We start from the raw sequence: 20,225 nt of genomic DNA, 5'->3' as shown, positions 1-20,225 counted from the left end.
GGGCTTTTACATTGACATCGGTTATCTTTTTATAAGACTTCAGTGAAAATCTGTACTGGTTTATTTCAACTTTCTTCAGCCAATCTCTTCATTTCATTTCTAGATTTAGAAATATCTACAGTTGTCTGGTCTGCAATGTGATTATGCTCTCCAGTTTCTCTTGGATTCTTCATCAACGTCAGTAATAACACATCCCTTGCATTTCGTAGTTCTGCTTCTTATACAATTCCATCGAATCTGTCTTGCTGTAGAATATTGTTTCAAGTACATGTAACTATTTAAACACAACTTCAAACCACCTCTAGACGTTTTGATAAATTCAGCCATAGCAATATTATCTTCTCTGTATCTGATTGTGATATGCCTTAATCTCTGAATTTCTGCCTGTTATATAGTTTTTGGTTGATTGTTGATAAGAGTTCAGTGTAATTAGAACGCAGCTGATATATAATCACAATTAGACATTAATTAATGATAAGAGTTCATAACAAATTAGTTTCAATTAGTTAAAACAGGTGTTAAGTTTTCAATCTTTTAAGTGAACACATTCCAGTATTTATAGTCACAGTAAATGTATTACACTATAATTTAGAAAGGTCATTCAGAAAATTGAGTTCTCTTCAGAAAGATTCGTCTAGGGAGGCGACCTTTTATTTTCATTTTTTTATATATTCTCTTAAATTTTATCAGAAATATGTTGTGTGCAGCTGCCGATCTGTACCCACTCCCTCAGACCCAGAAAAGCACAGCTCTGTACAGATACATTGAAAAATACATCTTAGAAGCATAGTGATGATATATATACAAATATATAGAAAAAAATTTGAAGATATAGAAGTTGTACTTTGAATCACAGCGCATTCATGCGGATTTTTTTTTTTTAATGGTCTGACATGATTTTAACCATGCGGAATTCACTATCTTAATTTTTACTTTTTATTCAGTGCGGAAACTGAAATGATGAGAACTGGCCATCAATTTTGTGTGACATCACTTTAAATTCTTATTTTTGTCATAGGTGTTAACTTCCTTAATTTAATTTAGTATATAGCCACAATCGGACATGGAGAATAGATATTAGATAAAACGCGCTATATACAATAAAAACAGATATACGCCTTACTTTGATCTCTAAAGTGAGACCGTAACGCTGTTTTTTTTTAAATTTTTATATCATCTGTCTTAAATCTTTGAAATTGTTTGTAAATAGTGGGTTTTATCTGATATCCTTAATGAAATTCTGATGATGTAAGTTTTTAATCTTTTAAGTGACAACATTCAAGTCATTTCTAATATTTGCTGACTGATTCAACTGATTGATTTAAAAGCTTTGATTAAAGTTGATCAAACCAATTCATTTTGAACTAATTAGTCAGTGATTAGATGGTTAACGTTGATTGAATCCGAATTACGCTATTATAACTTTAATTTCTCAAGCAAAATTGCCTAATTGGGAAACTGACTTCAGCTCAAATTTCACTCATGTGATTAAAGAAAAATATTAGGTTTGATACAAAGGTTTGGTAGATCAAAGCAAAATTGACTTCTTTGATCTGTTGATATTGAACATGAATGAAGTGACTATTTGCCCATGTGGGAAAATGTCCGTATACCTGATATTAAACTCGGTTTAGCTCAATGATTATTTCTTCGCGCTTTGAGAATTTGCGACCCCTCATTTCTACCTGATGAAATACAACATAGTAACCAATCTCTCAAAAAACTTGCCTACCCCGATTTCATCTTGAAAATAGCCCTCCTTAAAGCTCGTTCTACCCATTTTAGGAATAACAACGAGATTATTAGATCTATTCCTGGATTAGTTTACTAGGTAAATTTATGATGAACATATCTCACTTCGATGTTATCAGACACTACACCAGTTTGCTATATAAATTACCACACAATTTCATTGCACTTACCTTTGATAAGGCAGTCTGTGCCCTAATAGCTTACTTAGATGTTTTGAAATATTAATTTAGTTAATTTATTAAGTTTAAGTTTATCACTATTAAGTTTATCCATTGCCCACTTGCATGATAGTTCTTTCATGATAGTTCTTTATATGTTCATATATATAACGAAATTAAATGTTATATCATCAAATTTCTGAACTCATTATACCGATTTTAATTGTTTTTAGCCCCATGAAAAATAAATGATGTCAGTAAATTGAAAGCTTAATGTTTATTAAAATTGTCAGTAGTTCATAAATTTTCCTTGGCCATTCTTTCCTCGGCCATTTTTCCTGGCCATTTTTTCCTTGGCCATTTTTTCCTACTTTCATAATTACGAATGCCGTGACACATTTCTTTTCGATAACTTGTAATCAAAAAGAAGCAGTTTTCTGCACTTCTTCGACATGTGAAAGGTGAACAAATCAGCACCTTAATGAAGCTTTTTTTTCTCAAAAAGAAGCACACTTGTAGACATGCTATGTAGGCTACTACCTAGCCCCCATGTGATGAAACGGATCTCTGATTTTCGCCAACAATCCCAAGTTAACACAAAAAACAAAGTCGTTTATCAAATCATCTCTCATTTATTACTCGCATATAAAACTGTAGACCTACCGGGTATCTCATTATCCATTGTTCGCTGGGCAAAAAAAAATCAATTTATGGGGATATTTCTCTTCTTTTCAACAGCTACCTCAAGTTTGTCATTATATAGGCCTATATGAACAGCGAAAAATGAGCAGAGTAAATAAACCATCGTTTTTATATCCATCTTGCAATGTATTGCATGAAGGATTGCTAAAAACCTTATTTAACTGATTTGAATCAGAAAAGACTCTGTTTTATGAACTAAAAAAAGTGTTTAAATATACATTGTTTAGTTCGTAAAATAGAGTCTTTTCTGATTCAAATTGGTTGAGTAAGAAAATTAAGCAATCCTTTATGCAATACATTGCAAAATGGATATAAAAACGATGGTTTATTCCTTGCCTACCAGGCCGTCAGAAGGAAAATTTCAGCAGGGCAGCTATTGATTTTATTGATGAACTGATAAAGTGCGTGATTGCCGTGCGGCTGCATTTTAGCGCTGAAGACGGGTAGCCCAATAGGGGGTCTGGGGGTCCTTCCCAGAAATTTTTTTTATTTTTCCAAGCTCTGAGATTGATTCCGAGTGAATTTGGCTATGAAAATCGTGATATTCATTACGAGAGGAAATAAAATTAAAAGAATATTCATAGTTCAGTTAAAAAAAATGCCACAGCCGCCCCCGTTCCGAGAGCCCTGCCTAACATTTAAAATTATTTTCAATTCATCAAAAATAATTATTTGTAGGCATGGAAACATTCTTAAAATTTCAAAAATGGCTCTTTTTGACATAAGAAAAAAAGACTTTTGGCAACCCTTCAATACGATGTAAAATGGATTAAAAACGATGGTTTATCCTGGCTGCACAGTTTTCACTGAGGCTATTGGATAAATGAGCTCAAAAAAAAGAGAAATATCCCCAAAAACATTGATCCCGGAAAAATAGACTTTAATGAAAAAGACTTTATGTGTATCATGCTCATACAAACACGGTTTTCACATGTTCCAATTGACGAAAAATTCCTTTTCACCTTGCTATTGTGGAGAGGTTTGAACGTGATGTGCACAATTGAACATAATCTTCTTAATTGATGTTTAGGTTGCAGAGGAACATTTTTACCCTTTTTTAGAAAACTACATGTATGAAATTTTTCTTAACTCCATTTTTGTCTGTAGTCAGTTATTTTTTCTTGTTGTTTATTTTGGAAATTTATTCATACTGCACAATTTCACGGGTAATAAGCAAAATATCCCAAACATCTGTTACAGACAAAGATAAATTGACATTAATATCACTCAGAACCTTTTTAATTTCATTGCTACGGTATCTAAAATAGATAACTACATAAGATAAAATCCCACTATTTACAGATTAAAAGAATTTAAAAACCAGAATTTATTTATTCAATCTAAAATATATAAAAGACACGACGTTTCGATCTCACCCTAGAGATCATCGTCAGGTGACAATCACACCTGACGATGATCTCTAGGGTGAGATCGAAACGTCGTGTCTTTTATATATTTTAGATTGAATAAATAAATTCTGGTTTTTAAATTCTTTTAATCTGTAAATAGTGGGATTTTATCTTATTATCCGTTCACCACGGTTGAGTGTGGTTTATCGTTCTAGATAACTACATGTTATAAGATCATAAGATATTCCATGTGACATTTTGTTAATACAAATGAACACCAATATTAGTATAGGCTACAGGCTATTAGGAGTATTCTAATATATTTTAGATAAGAATTTATCTCATTGCAAAAAATAGACTAAAATCAATTAACCATGTCAATTGACACCAAAAATTCTGGTATCGTTTTTAGTAGACTAGATAGTAAACCAAACTACATCAATGGTTTAATCAAGCTCGTTCCAGAACTGTGAAACTAGCCACAGTCATGTTCCATAAAACTGAACCTTTTATGATGTCAGCAAAAGAAATTTTGTCCCCCACATTTTGAAAAAACAAGGAAATTCATTCCGAAGCTGACCAAATGTTGGCACTAGGTCAAGCAAGATTGTTGCTGTAATCACAAGGCAGTAAGTAACCTTAGTCATTATTGTATATCCAACTAGAAATCAAAATTGTAAATTGCTTACAATTTGGACACATCGATGCAATAACTTCGTGCATGCATCAATCTGCAGCCTGGAATCGTAAGGTTGTCGTATCAATGCCATTGGGAACATTTTCAAAATGATCAAGCAAGAAGAGGGGATCTTTCAGAATCAGTGGAAAAATTGTCGACTAAGCCAGGAACGTTTCTTCTATACTTGTAAAACTGCATCAATATCTGTGTTACAAAATAGGTCAAGGAAATTACCATAACTGTATTCATACACGTATGTATATTCATTACAGTACTTCCTAATATGTTAAAGGTCCTGTTCAAAAGTATACACATCCCGATTTGAATGAAAAAGAATCAAACCATTAGAAAGCTACATGTTTGACTCGACTTACCATGACCAACAATGGCCAACAATAACCCCTAGAAAATTAGAGATAATGATTTTTTTCAGATCAACATCTATCGATAAAGCATATACATATAAAAGATCAAGATAATTGATTGCAGCCTCTTCATTTTTACTATCAATGGCAGATGACTACTCCAAATAAAGTAAAATCCGAATTATGAATAACACAGTCAACCTCTTGCAATTCATCGTCGGTTAATTCGTACCTAATTCGTATCAAAATGAAAGGTCTTTATTCTTTCGTTCATTATTCCCTTTAGTTTGCATCGGATAATTTGTAGTTCGTAATTCAGTAATTTTAGCCATATCCACGGACCCTTTTCTTAAAAACAATTGAAAATGCAATGTGTAATTCCTATCAGAAGGAATTTTTACCATATCAGCCCAGGCAACACCTGTATGACACAATGTTGCAATCAACAGGTCGCTAGCTGCCCGTACACACAGTGTCAGGGAGTGCTTTACTTATAAATCTGTAGGTTTTTATTCATAGTTTATACCAATTAATATATAAATCGTCAATTCTACGAATTATACATAATTCACAGAAAATATGAATTACGTATAATCCGTGTAATGTCTTATTTCATAGAAAAAACTACGGTCCCAAACGATATGAATTAAGTGAAGTTGACTGGAGTTTACATGTTTCCAGATTAAATGGACCAAATATTTCATCCGAATTAAATGAAAATCCGGATTGAAAAATTTGAATTAAGCAAGTTCTACTGTAATGGATAATATTTTACTGAATAATCAATGAACGTTTTGGTTTTTGGAAAGGATACAACAGTGTCGAATGTAATCATACCAGCGGAGCCTACAATCCAGGGCATTGAGTGTAGGATATGGCGTAATTCAGTAGATTGAAGAAAGATTGCGCCGCTGTAGAGAATATTTGACAAAACCATCAAAATGAAGAGAAATTTATTGACACCTTCCGTTGATTTACGACTCCACTGAAAAGATTTTTTAGATCAGATAGATACTGGGTATGTGAATGCATGAATGAAATAAATTTCAATTATCATAATTACATTTTTATAGATTTGAGGCATTCTTGATCCAATATAGAAACAAGTTGAAGCAACTCCGATTCCAAACCCTATAGCATCCGTACGATCCTGAAATAAGAGTATTCAAACTATGAATTTTGGAATAATAATGATTGATATTCATAAGACACACAGGGTCCCAACATCCCTTAGAAAACATAGAGGAAATCAATAATGTTGAATCTCACCACAATCATAGAGCTTGTTTTACGTTTCAATTCTGCAATTTATTGTGGTTACAAAATATGCCATGATTTAATAATTTTTTAAACAATTTATGCAGGTTATCGGAGATGCAGAACAAGGTCCTTGTTTGTCCTAATGGTTAGCTTAATCATGATTTCAAAAAAGTAATGTACATGGTAAATAGGGGCAGGCCGCATCAAAATTTAAGTTGACCAGAAATGAAAAACAAATTATCCATCTTTAAGCCTAATAAAACGAATTTGGTTAAGACCAATTAACCAAGTAAATCACCCATTATATTAATCTAGTGATTCACAAGCTTTACAAGTTCCATTTTTGAATAAGCTGTAAAATAGTATACTTCATTTCATTCCGATCTCTCAAAAAATGTAAAAACTTGTCTTAGGAGGCCTATGAAATGGGCCTCGGTTATGAATGAGGTATTTGTCAGAAACTCACCCTGAAAAATGCAACAGAACTGGTTTGCATAAGTAAAGATCGTCCTGCAGGGGAATGCTTCACAATGAAATCTGGTGCGACGTTGACTGAACCAATCATATTCATACTGATAAATGATACACCCCATAACACAGTGATGCAGTATACGTTTTGACGATATTGTCCAGCGCTGTTAATGCTGTGGTAAGTTTGTGACTGCTTGTCAACAAAGTCTGTAGTAACTTTCAATGGCTCTGAATGAAAATGGAAGTAAAGATATTACAAATTATAAGAAAAGTTATCTAGCCTATAGTTATATCCCGAATAAAAAACAAGATAAAGTAGAATTGAAATGTATTTTTCCCAGAAATTACTGTACCCGGTACCCAGTCTAGGGTAGATACATAGGGACCATTTATTTATTACATATATGCAACCCCCTCTTGTATGCAAGCATATATGTTCATTTAGAGCCCCCATTATGTACGTAAGTAGTCCAGGGACACCATTCCAACTGGAGATGTGGTTTCAAATGCTCAATAACCTAACAATTCAATATTCAACGCCCCCTGGTGACCATATACTGAAATCAACGACCTTGAAATCATAATCATAGAAATACGAAGTTATTCTATTATTCAATGCCCCCTGGTGACCATATACAAAACCTATGACCTTGAAACTGACCATAGAAAAAGTCATGAGCTACAACGTTCCAATCGATTATGGTTACAACATATGCATAGGTGCCAACATAAATAGACAAATTGTATATCATTTGTTTTTTGTCAATAATTGCTTAAGAGGATCTTTCGTATTTTGGGGGATAACAGGTTATGCGATCCTGCGGTAAGCTAAAAATTTGAGATATATAACGGTATATGAATAAATCCTAATATATATTTCTATTACACATTTCGGGATTCGAACCTAATAGCACATACAAATAGATACTGGGGCTTTCTAAGTTTATTATTTCATATTTGAGATTAAAAACCTTTTACTCAGTAAACAAATCAAACCCGCGACACTTCAAGCCTATGGTAAATATTTTTTGGGATTTGAACTAATAGAAACATATTAAAGTTCACATGTCATGACACCTGCGCATAACCGAAAATATTTCCAATCAACTGGCACGCCATCTGGTGACATTATAGGTTTATTTTTGATGACCTGAGTTGATTATACATTATACTTCATGTTATATGTTTATCCGTCACGTGATGACTTTAGCGTCTGTTTGGTGGGGATGGCAGCCCACATTCCTTGAGATGGAAAAAGTGTTACTCAGCGTTGCGTCAGAAAATACAGGTGATTCCTTTGAAATGCTCTGTGCACATGCTTCTAATGATATGAAATAGGCCCTGTAAGCGTTTTACAGTTCAGTTTCACTAACAAATTTGTATCTCATTATTAATTATCAGTCAAATAATATGTTCACGCACATTGTAATGTATACTTAACTAATGAGCAGCTTTGGAGAAAGATAGGCCTAATTGATATCATCGTAGTTTTGAATAGTTAATTGTAAGTTTTGCAGTCTGACACATGTCACAGTTAAACACTTAGCCTATGTCAACTCTAATCATCCACTATAAATATCAAGTAACCATCTTATCAGTTGGAGAGAGAGAGTTGGAATCAGATACGCCAAATAAGTTTTTGAAACCGACAATCGCCGACATGCGAGTTGTAAGCTCCGGATTGTATTTCATGTTAACAGTAAAATATTCTTGGCCATCAATATACTAGTTAGTATTCTCCTTGTGCGCATTCAGACTAAAGAGACGCTCGACAAAGGATCACATCATCACAATAGAGAGCATAGCTTTCTATTAGTCTCTCTATAATATATGCATGGTACCAATTGGTACGCTAGCAGAGAGCACAATTTCTGCTAATTGTCGAAGAATAACGCACAGATTTTAGTGTATTCATTTCACTAGAACGTTCATTCATGTTTACACAAGTTTCTAAGAATGGACGGATGGTTGGATGAAATTAATGCAATACCCTGCTAGGGCTTCACCCAAAGTGGGCTTTGTATCTTACTTGGTCCATTGATTGATTCCTTGATTTTGAAGAAGAAATACTGCGTAAGTAAAGTTATATCCATGCCTACCATGAATACTGCATAAACTACCTGTAATGAATAATACCTTTAAATTCCTGTTATAAATCTTTGAAGATAGTAGAAAGGACAGGTTATCTCCCAACCAATCCAACCTGATGCTTTACTTTCTGTCAGAAATAAAAAAGACCTAATGAAGTTTTGCAGAAGGCCGTCCCCGGGGTTCATAAAGGGGCCTAGTAGATTCAACTACCATAATCTACTGTGTGTTAGTTATGTAATGTTCCAACTAAGACACTGTGACTGTAAATCATACTGTGCACTTTATAATGCCCACTTAATAATAACCCACTACTGCTGCAGATGCCTGAAGGTGCAAAGGTGCAAAAAAGCCTGAAGATAGTAACCATGTGGTTACTATCCTCATGATTTTTTGAGGTTGAATTCCAAAAAATTACCTGAACTGGTAGTTGATGACTTAATATACATCCGATTAAATTCAAACTATCCCCCAGCAGCCATTGGATAATCAGAAACAATGACAAAGCTTTATGTGGAATGCCGGATACACAATTAGTGTAAACTTGTCTGAAATAGGTGAAAAATACTTAATCATTATACCATTACAGTCATATCTCGATATATCGCCAATATTGGGGATTCGTGATTCGATATGCCACCAACATCGGGGATTCATGATTCGATACACCCCCAACATCGGGGATTTGTGATTCAATACACCCCCAACATCAGAGATTCATGATTCAATACACCCCTAACATCAGAGATTCATGATTCGATACACCACCAACATCAGAGATTCATAATTGAATACACCACCAACACCGGGGATTCGTGATTTGATACACAGCCAACATCGATAATCGTGATTTGACACAACGCCAACATCGGGGATTCATGATTTTGGCAGTATTTTAAGAGAGTATGGCAGTCTATCAGGGCATTGATTATTGGGCTCCAGAACCATCACGTCGGAGGCTAATAGTAACCTATTTACCTGTATTTGTTTGCTTTAGATGACCCCAAAGCTGTCCTATCAGTCAAATATTATAAGTTTTCAGTAAATAAGATAAATTGTCATACACTTTATAGGTACACAGGATCATAGTCTCAACTTTGCTGTAGTTAAGTACCGAGCGTAGCTGATGTGGTAATAGGGTATCAACAACGTGCATATAACACTTAAACAGGGTCTCTACAAATCAGTCATTCCAGAATTCAAGGACTTTTCCAGAATACAATTCAAAATTTCGAGGAGTGTATGCATCACTTTCATATCCCAATTACTTTAGACTCCTTTCTAAATTGGTATATAGGGCAATCATGTAATGCCTAAAACCTAAACATTTTCTGAAAGCCAATTTCTCAAAATTCAAGTTTCCAAGGACTTTTTGGCATTTTCCTCAAATTCAAGGATATTCGAGGACCTTGAAAAATATTTTAGGAGTTCTTGAGGAATCGAAATACAGGCGTTCTTTATTTTGAAAATTGATGGTGATAGGCGAGACATGACTGATTATATTTATAACAATGACGACACCCTTGTGTGGAAATCTTCTTACATGCAATTACCCATGTAAGCCTACAAATTTTTTGTTTTTTCAAAACTAATAGGCCTATAAATTAGGCCAGTTTAATCTCTTTCTAAATGTCACTTAGCCTATATAGCGTTAAGCAGGGAGTTTCAAAATCTGTATCCTACTGAGCTACTGAAGTTAAACATTTAACGCTTAACCATAATATACAGGTACCGTACTAATAATACAAACAATAAACTTGTATCAGTTATATTTGATGAAGGTGAGGAATAAGAATTATTTCAACTAATGTATAGGCACACTGAATGCTTGGTGACTTTCATCATGAAACCACAAAAACTACTTATGACTACTTAAAAACTACACAAATTTAGCCATCATAGCTTATGTTGCTATTAACTAGCTGAACACATGCACATCACAGTGGAAGTTCACCTGACTTTTAGACAAGACTTAAGAGGCCACAGCCAGAGCGCGAGTTAAAGCGTTCCTAAATAATGCAGTACAATAATTACAATAAAAATCGAGGGTAAAAATCTACTTACGGCACACAATTGATGAATGAAACTAAAGTAGATCCTAAACCAACTAAAACAGAAGCGTAACGAAGGTCATCTAGCACGCACTGTTTCAACACTGTTTTAATCCATGGTACTCCGTCTGTACAGTTTTCAATAGTTAAATTTTGAAACTTTGAATCCCCATAGAAATAACTTGAATCTTTAAAATACATCGTCGGTAATAATTCCACTTTTAATTTCTAATTTCTTCTTCGGATTCTGAAATAAAGAATAGCAGGTGGTACATACCGCAGGGGCTTGTAATTGAAGTTTGGGGCCTTGGGGTGAATACAAGCTTAGATCATCCAATCCCAGGTAGCCTAGTATATAGGCCTTCTTTTTACCTAGGATAATGGAAGATCTAAAGCTACTATGGTCCTATATATTCACCCTAAAAATAAGCCTGCGAGCCCGCCTAGGTACATACATAAATTTTCCAGGTACCCATCCAGATAGGGTACAGGGGGCGCAGTTGGTAGAAATGGAGTCCATGGAGACATTTGTCTCTTTTCTATTAGGCAACCCCTTTCAATGAAGACATTTTTGCAATACTTCAATATGTAGAATGTAAACTAGGGGTCCAGTCCAACACCATGCGTACTTAGGAAGTAGTTTGAAATGCTCCACAAACAGAAAATATCAATATTCTACGCCCCAGGTGAACATGTTAAGAAAGCAATGACTGAAAACTTATTACACTCAGAGAACTAGCTACAATTTTGCAACTCATTGTGGTTACAAAATATGCCTGGGCACCAATACAATATGGAAATACCATGTTATTCAGCCTGGTGACCATGTGTACCAATGACCTTAAACTCAAACAAAATCAGACAACAAGTCATAAGCTACTACTTTGCAATTAATTATGGTAACAAAATATCCATAGGTACCAATATGAATAAGCAAACTTTGTATAATTCAATATTCAAATCCCCCTGGTGGCGAAAACAAAACTGTGTTGAATATTTTGAAAGTCCTGAACTGAAAAGAAGCCTCTTTCGCAAGTTATTTTTTACCGAAGGTAGAAAGTGTCATACACGATTGCAAAAATGGAATGCTAAAACAAAAGTCCATAAAAATGTGCAAGTGCTGATTTTGTCAGACAGCAATGGCTGCCAGTCGGCCATCTTGTAGCTGATCAGGCTATTTTCGGGCAGAAGCTGTGAAAATCCATTGAAGTGTCTTCTAAACTTCCCAACATAGCTGGATTCTCTCTACGGATGGCGGGACAAGTGAACTCCAAAGCCCACTGGGACATAAGTTATTTCGAGTACTGGGTTATTCTTCACGAGTACAAGTTTTTCATGTCCTGGACAGAGATTTATCAAAAATGCAGACAAATAGCCAATTATTCACGACCTTTGACCAAAATTAATTATTTAAGCAATAAACTAATTAATTGAATAGAATTTAGAGAAATTTGCTACATCTAATGGTGAATTCTAATCCATTGAAAATTACTATATAGGCCTACTCGATATTGTCATGTCCCCAATGCACTAGTCCATGTTTCTTTCTCAAAATATTAGACCTCAGTGAAGTTTTTAGATGAAAAATCTGTGCCCATCTGATAAAATGTATTGCATATAAATTATGAGTTAGTAGAGATAACTTCTATTCTTAAGATAATTCAATAAATCCATTTGAATTTATTTGGGGAGGGCCATCGATTTCATTAGCAATTAGTCTGGTAGTGGGCGCACAATTTAAAACGGCCTCACCCATTGTAAATGGTGATACAGTTCATATTGTTCGTTGAATTAATGAGGAAAATAAAGCTTAATTTTGCTCAAATTAACTATCTAGAAGAACTAAAAATGTCTTCCAGGAGGCAGAGAAAAATCCAGGCGTATAGTTTTGAAAGGTTACTTCACTATCAAAAGATTTATTTGGTGAAAAAATGGCTAACATGGGCACTGAAACTGATGTAATTGTCGGTCACCATTCCTCCACATGTAGTCACGGGGGTTCGTTTTTGCGAGAAAAAAGGATAACTGTTTCTAATCCTAGCAACATGTAATTTTACATACAAAATGGGATGCTAAAATACTTTATTAAGACACTCACATTTTTCGGTGACCGTCTTTTTCAGTAAAACTGATTTTTGAGCTGGCAATTGTAATTTGCGAAAGATTCACTTGCGCTTAAGCACGCTTGTGTCTAAACTTTGTCCACAATTTGGAAAAGGTAATAAATTTCAAACGACAACAAAAATTTTGGTATCATCTGAAAGATGAAACATAGCAGGTGACTAAGTAACACTCACATTTCCAAAAACTTTTGCGTCTTCCCGGCCCTATCAGTTAAAAAACTAGGGGTCCGGGACACCATGCCCACTTGGGAAGTGGTTTCAAATGCTCAACAATCTAACAATTTCAATACATAACGCCCCCTAGTGACTATATAAAAAAAAACCAATGACCTTGAAACCCACCACAATCATAGAACATGTCAGCAGCTATGATTTTGTAATTGATTGTGATAACAAAATATGCCTCTTTACCAATTTAATATGGAAATACTAAGTTATTCTACTATTCAACGCACCCTGGTGACCATATGCAAAACCCAATGACCTTTAAACTCACCACAATCGTATTACATGTCATGAAATACAACTTTGCAATTGATCATGGTAACAAAATATTCCTAGGTACCAATCTAATAAGGAAATACTAAGCTATTCCACTATTCAACGCCCCCTGGTGACTGTATGGAATAACTAATGTCTTAAAAACTCACCGCAATCATAGACGATGTCATGAACTACAACTTTGCAATTAATCATGCAGGGTTCATTGTGTCACTGCTGACAAAAATTCACTGCTATTCACTGCCAATGAAAAGACAAATTCACTGCCATTTGGCTACCTAGTAAAGACATGTTACCAAAAGACTACAGATAGAGCCAAAACAATCAAACACCCGCTGAAGAACCAAATAGCACCAACTAGGTATATTCGCATAATACTTCATTTATTAAACATGAACTGCTTTTGATTGTCTTCTCATTATAAGACTTAAAAACCAGATAGGTGTAGGGTACTTTTCATGTGAGACTTCAAAGCTCCAAAACCACCGGCTCCAAGCTCGTTCGATTTCATGCAAATTCTACATCTACACTTATGAATACAATTCGGAACACGTTCAATCCAGCTACGGTACACCGGATGATGAAGCCACGAACCTTGAAATGTACATTTTCCCATTTTTCCACAGTGTAACGTGCCGGAGATTTTTAAAAAATCCGAACGCAAACCACCGCCATTTGCAATTTTGTGAAACAGGTGTCTGGACCTGGTAGCTATGGCAACCATAAAAATGAAAACTCGTGCATAAAATTGAATTGGTTGGCACGTCGATGGTCACAACACCAATGAATAAAATGAAATTGAATTGCCGTCGGCATGACATAGACATCGTCGGTATATTTTTTTGTTCGAAACTCAACGAAATTTCTCGTGACATTTTAAAATTGCCAATCTCAGACAAAACTGAACACATTTGCGAATTCACTGCCCCCTTTCCCATTTCCACTGCCTTTCTAAAAAATTCACTGCTATTAACAGCCGTGAATAGATTTTTTTCAATTCGCTGCTATTCAGTGCTTTCACTGCCCGCGACGAACCCTGTCATGGTAACAAAATATGCCTAGGTACCAAACTAATAAGGAAATACTAAGTTATTCTACTTTCCTGCCCCCTGGCGACCATATAGAATAACTTATATCCTAACTCACCAAAATCATGGAAGATGTCATGAGCTACAACTTTGCAATTGATTGTGGTAACAAAATATGCATAGGTACAAATATAATATAGGAATACTAAGTTATTGTATTATTCAACGCCCCCTGGTGGCCACATACAAAAACCAATGAGCTTGAAACTCACCAAAATCATAGAACACGTTATGGGCTACAACTTTCCAATTGAATATAGTAACACAATATGCTTAGGTATCAATTTAATGTGGAAAAACTTTTTCCCACCTACGAATGAGTACTGATGACACCAAGATGGCCGCCAATTGCGTCATAATTGGCTGATCAAAAATACCTGTCTCAGGTATAAAACATCCCTTTCCAAAGAATACCCATCACAAATTGCAATGAGAAATGGCAAACCACTAGAAAGCTACAGGACCTAGAATTCTGACCTAAATTGACATTTTTGGGCACTAAAAAGGTAATAGGACGGCCATCTTGAGTCAGATCGACCCAATTTTTCTTATGCTGATGAACCCTTAAACACTTCGAAAATGTGTAGCCTATAAAGTGCTGATTTTGGCGAACAACAATGGCTGTCAGTCGGCTTTTTTGAATCTGACAGGGCTAGTTTTTGGGCTGAAGATGTGTCTAGGGTAGATACATGCATAAACCTAATATCAAGACATTACCTTGAAGCGTCATCAAAACTTCCAAAAATAACTGGATTCCGTCTACGGACGGACGAACGATGGATGAAAAGTGAACGCAATAGCCCGCTGGGACTAAAGTCCCAAGTGGGCTAAAAATTTAATATCACATTTCCCGTTTTTCATTTTATTGACAACAATGGCTTTTTGGCGCTTGCGCACATAGCGATCTTCCTCTAAGTTGGCATTGGTCCCAAAATATTTTTCCTCTCCGTCACATTGATGTAAAACAATCTGAACAAGTTTACATTTGAGCTATCTGAGACAACCTACAGCCCCTCTGCCTTGTGGTGCAATCTTTAAACGGTGAGTGCATAAAAGCTCATCTTCTGAATATCGGAAGAGCAGGGTTCATAGTCTCCATGACCAGTCTCATTCAATGACTTTCAAGCACCTTTTTGACCCCAATTCAATGATCGATATTCGTTGATCAAATTGACAATAGGCCTAATAGATCACAAGAAACTGAATTTTGACTTGGACTATTAAATGTATTAGGCCTATATCAAAATACTTATATATTTGATACAGAAATGTAAGCTCCCAATGTTACCAATACTGAAACTTCGATGGCATATTTTACACCTGATCCATTGGCTATAATCGTCACGCTTAAGCCAAGAATCCTGAAATCTACATTTTCCAGGCATCCTTATAAATCAGTAGATTTTTAGAGCTGTAACAGTGAACTTGTAACTTCGACCTGCAGATGATAACTAGTGACTGATCTTGTAAAAGCTATTTGAAAATTTGTCTCAGCAATAATTAAATTAGTATGTAATCATAGTAAATATAATCAGAAGTAACTGTAATTGATAACCACTCGATACAGTAGGCATAGTAGTAGTTTGTCACCACTGCTAATTTCAAATGAAAAATCAATTAAAACATCAGAAGAGTCAAGAGAACAAAAACAGGCGACTCATGGATCATGCTTAACGTTTTGCCTATAGCAAATTACATTCAATTGGAATATAAATTAGACATGTGTATATAAGAATCTTCTTAGAATGAAACAATCTAGTTTCAGACAGCAGAAGCTTCACAAACTATCCTCGGTCACCACTCCACGTGAATATTGGCGACTTATAAAGGAACTGTGTCATGAAGGAAATACCTCGAAACACACCTCTTTAAATCCACAAACATTCATTGACCACTTCATCCAACTAAATAAGGCCAAAGCTCCTAGCCCTCACGACGCCAGCCTGGATGACCTCAGTAGCAACATATTCACTGACCTTGACTTTACTATCAAGGAGGAGGAGGTAAAAGCAAGCCTAACGTCCTAAAAAACAGTTAGGCCCCTGGTTTGGATGGAATAACAAACGAGCTACTCAAATATGGTAGAGCAACAATATTAAGGCCCATTACGAAGCTCTTCAACTTAGTGTACACAAGCAGCGTTTTTCCAAAACAATGGGCGAACGGTCTTATCGTACACAAGAAGGGAGATAGAAATGACCCCGATGATTTCCGGGGGATAACACTGAATAACTGCCTAATTCATTTTAGGGGTAAATAGGAAAGCCACTAATATGGCAGTTTTAGGGGAAATGGGGAAGTACCCGCTTTACATCGAAGCCTGTATTAGAATTATCAACTTCTGGCAACATATGAAGGGCTCAAATGGTACTTTAGTAAATGCAATTTACGAAAGTGTTAAGAAACTGCCATGGAAATAAGTAGAATGGAATCACTTTATATATATTCTACTCTCATGTATTAGCCATGAATCGTTGTAGGGCCTACATAGAAAACTCTGACATCTCTAAATCAACAATAATAAGGTTAAGGCACATAATGCAGGAGAGGTTTAAAATATACTGGAATCATCTGATAGGAAATTCGAACAAATTAGAGTTGTTTAGATTGGTAAAAACAGGATTCCAAATGGAACCATACCTACTACTCGACATGCACAGGAACTATAGAATGGCCCTTACACGTCTCAGGCTAAGTGCCCACCCACTAATGATAGAAAGGGGGAGACATTTTAACATCCCGCGTGTAGACAGGAAGTGTTCCCTATGTGATACAGTAGAAACTGAGGTACATTTTGTGATGGAGTGCCCAAAGTATTCAGCTCTAAGGGCCCCCCTTGTAGAAAAATTTACAAAACTATTCCCAGACTATTGTACTCGAAATACTAATGTACAGTTTATTCAGATTCTCACGTCAACTAAGTTAGCTAAAGACCTAGGTCGTTTTTGCTATGCGGGTTTCATCAAGACGACATTATAATTCCATCGATCATCTATTGTATTAATTACCTTTTACCTTTTACCTCTTATACATGTGGAATTTGTAAATATAAGTGCTATTAGAAGTTTTGTTATAACAGTTATGTATATATATATATATATATATATATATATATATATATATATATATATATATATATCATCAATTATGTTTCATACAACTTTATTGATGAAAAACTGTGGTGTTGGTTGTCCGTGATTAATGTATTCTAAGGATATATTTTTCTGGAATTCTGTAGGCCTAGTAAATAAACAGTGTCCAAGTACCAGGGCCAGTTTTTGGACTGAAGATGTGTCTAGGGTAGATAGGTACATGTATAAACCAAATATCAAGGCATTACATCGAAGCGTCTTCCAAACTTCCCAAAATAACTGGATTCTGTCTACGGACGGACGGCTGAATGACGGACGAAAAGTGAATGCAAAAGTCCGCTGGGCCTAAAGTCCCAAGTGGGCTAAAAATGTGTAAAAAGTGCTGATTGACCAGGTCGACTTGCATATGTATTTCTACGGGTATCCCGTAAATTTACGTGACTCACGTAAATATAGGTGACTTCCTGTAGATTAATGCTGCTTTCTGTCACAAAGTTTACTTGTGCATAATATCTATATTTTTGATTTTATAATTTGTCATTTCAGGTAGAATATAGGCCTACTCCTATAAATCTGTATTAACTGCCTTATTTCATTAATTGCAGTTTCATTAAATAAAACACTGTCTAAGAATTGATTTTGAATGAATCAGTGTTGACTAGCCATGTGGTGGCAGAACAAGACGGATCCAAATATATGCGGGCTGTTTCTAGCTGAAATAACTAGTAATGCAAATGTATGATTTCGGGTGTATTTTAAGAATATTTAGGCTGAAAACATAAATACCGTTATATAGATATGGAAAATCAAGAACCTAGGTATTCATCACAATTCAAAGTTTATTTAGTAGATTAGAAGACAAAAATTAATTTCTAAAAAAGTAATCAAAACAAAACATTCCAGTCAATCGAAAGATCATCGTTTATTCTTTTTTTTTAAAATTTCAGTGTTATTTTTGCATTTCATTCAACATACTAACAGCATGTATATTATTATTATTATTATTATGGTATTTTAAGTGCCGGAATCCACTTAGGCCTAAGTGATCAATGACACTTTATTACTGAATAAATCTAATGTGGTGAAAACAAATTTATATTAGTTATACATACTGTTAAAAAGTTCGTTTCAGCTTCCACAATCTATGTTTATGGGAAATGGTTCTTAAGAAAAAGGTAGCGTACCAATTTATTAATTTCAATTATATTTAAAATGTGCAAATTATTGATATAAGGCTGATAAAATTATAGTAATAAAAGCATTCTTTGAAAACTTTCGATATTAATGTGAGATTTGCTCCTTCTTCTATGCCCACTCCTGGTGTCTGTCATTTGCTGAACACTTGAGCCTTGAAGCTCATATTACTGGAAGACAAAGAAATAATAAATCATTTCGTTGGCGTTCATCGAAAACAAAAAAATTGGAAACTGAGATAGGCTTGCTGTAAGAATTGAAGTCAATAATCTTTTTCTACATCGTCGCGATGATGATTTAATTTGCTCTTAGATATTCAACAGTGATATCTTCACCCAAAAGAATGTTTTTATAGGTTTCCATACCTGCTGTAAGCATAATTTTTAACACTCTGAATGAGACTAGCGTACACGGGGCATCGGAGTCATCTTTGAAAAATAATTACTCCCAAACGCCATGCAGGAATCTCGTTGTACACGGTGAAATCGTTTGTATACTAGTTTACTTTAACCTAGAAAAGATTCAGCTTCCCACGTGCAATGATAAAATACCACGGCTCTATTTACTGAAGGAAGGCAAGGCAAAATAATTGTGCGAGTCACTTCAAACAGTTGCAGCGATCGCCATCTATGTAGTAACTAACACATCAATATTAAAAAACAAAGAATAAGTGGTTTCTAGCCTTTTTTAACCTTATCCAATCACGAACAACGTAACATAAATGTTTGAGAGGCTAAATATAATTGGTCAGACTGAGTCAGAAGGTAGTCACGTATGTTTACGGGATTTTCCGGATGTCACGTAAATTTACGGGATACCCGTAGAAATACATATGCAAGTCGACCTGTTGACCATGTGATGTAAATCAGCCAAAATCAGCCACGATACGGTAAAATAGCCGAAATAGATACTCACAGCCGCATACCCTAAAATATCCACTGCGTTTTACATTACCTACCTACAACTCTGATACGAGCCCCTGTGCAATCCCCACCCACCACATATAAAGATTAAAATACCAATTGGCTACTACATACAATACAAAGTCAAAACCACAACTGTCAACTGCACTGGAACCTTGATCCCCGATATTAAACGTTAAGTTTGTATATGGTACAGAACTTCAAGGTAAACTATATAGGCCTATTAGTGTTTGAAGAAGAAATAGAGCAATGCAAACCTTTAGGCCTAAGACGCGAAGAAAGCGTCACCTTTCAACAATTAAAAACAATCATACAGTCAATCAGCTGATTTAGCAATGACAGTCGTTACTCAATTACAACCTACAAAGCCCGATCATTCCGGAAATACCCGATCGATTTCCCGGACATCTCCGATCATTCTTCCGGACA

General features: G+C 35.2%; 2 protein-coding genes across 4 annotated transcripts in view; both read right to left on the bottom strand.

The window, feature by feature from the left end:
- The window catches only part of LOC141909360 (pre-mRNA-splicing factor ATP-dependent RNA helicase DHX16-like), a 415,810-nt gene that overhangs the window by 279,761 nt on the left and 115,824 nt on the right, over positions 1–20,225 (bottom strand). The window lies entirely within an intron of this gene.
- Positions 4,094–20,142, bottom strand: LOC141908345 (lysosomal amino acid transporter 1 homolog). Its single transcript, XM_074798358.1, has 8 exons — positions 20,054–20,142; positions 10,889–11,122; positions 9,243–9,372; positions 8,766–8,856; positions 6,732–6,964; positions 6,069–6,155; positions 5,820–5,990; positions 4,094–4,844 (listed from the first exon to the last, which is right to left on the bottom strand). The coding sequence occupies exons 2-8, from the start codon at positions 11,074–11,076 to the stop codon at positions 4,752–4,754; spliced, it is 993 nt and encodes a 330-aa protein (XP_074654459.1). The 5' UTR covers positions 11,077–11,122; positions 20,054–20,142; the 3' UTR covers positions 4,094–4,751.

This window comes from Tubulanus polymorphus, chromosome 7 (genome assembly GCF_964204645.1).
Source record: "Tubulanus polymorphus chromosome 7, tnTubPoly1.2, whole genome shotgun sequence".
Classification (NCBI taxonomy): Eukaryota; Metazoa; Nemertea; class Palaeonemertea; order Tubulaniformes; family Tubulanidae; genus Tubulanus; species Tubulanus polymorphus.
This window is presented reverse-complemented; position numbering and strand designations above follow the sequence as displayed.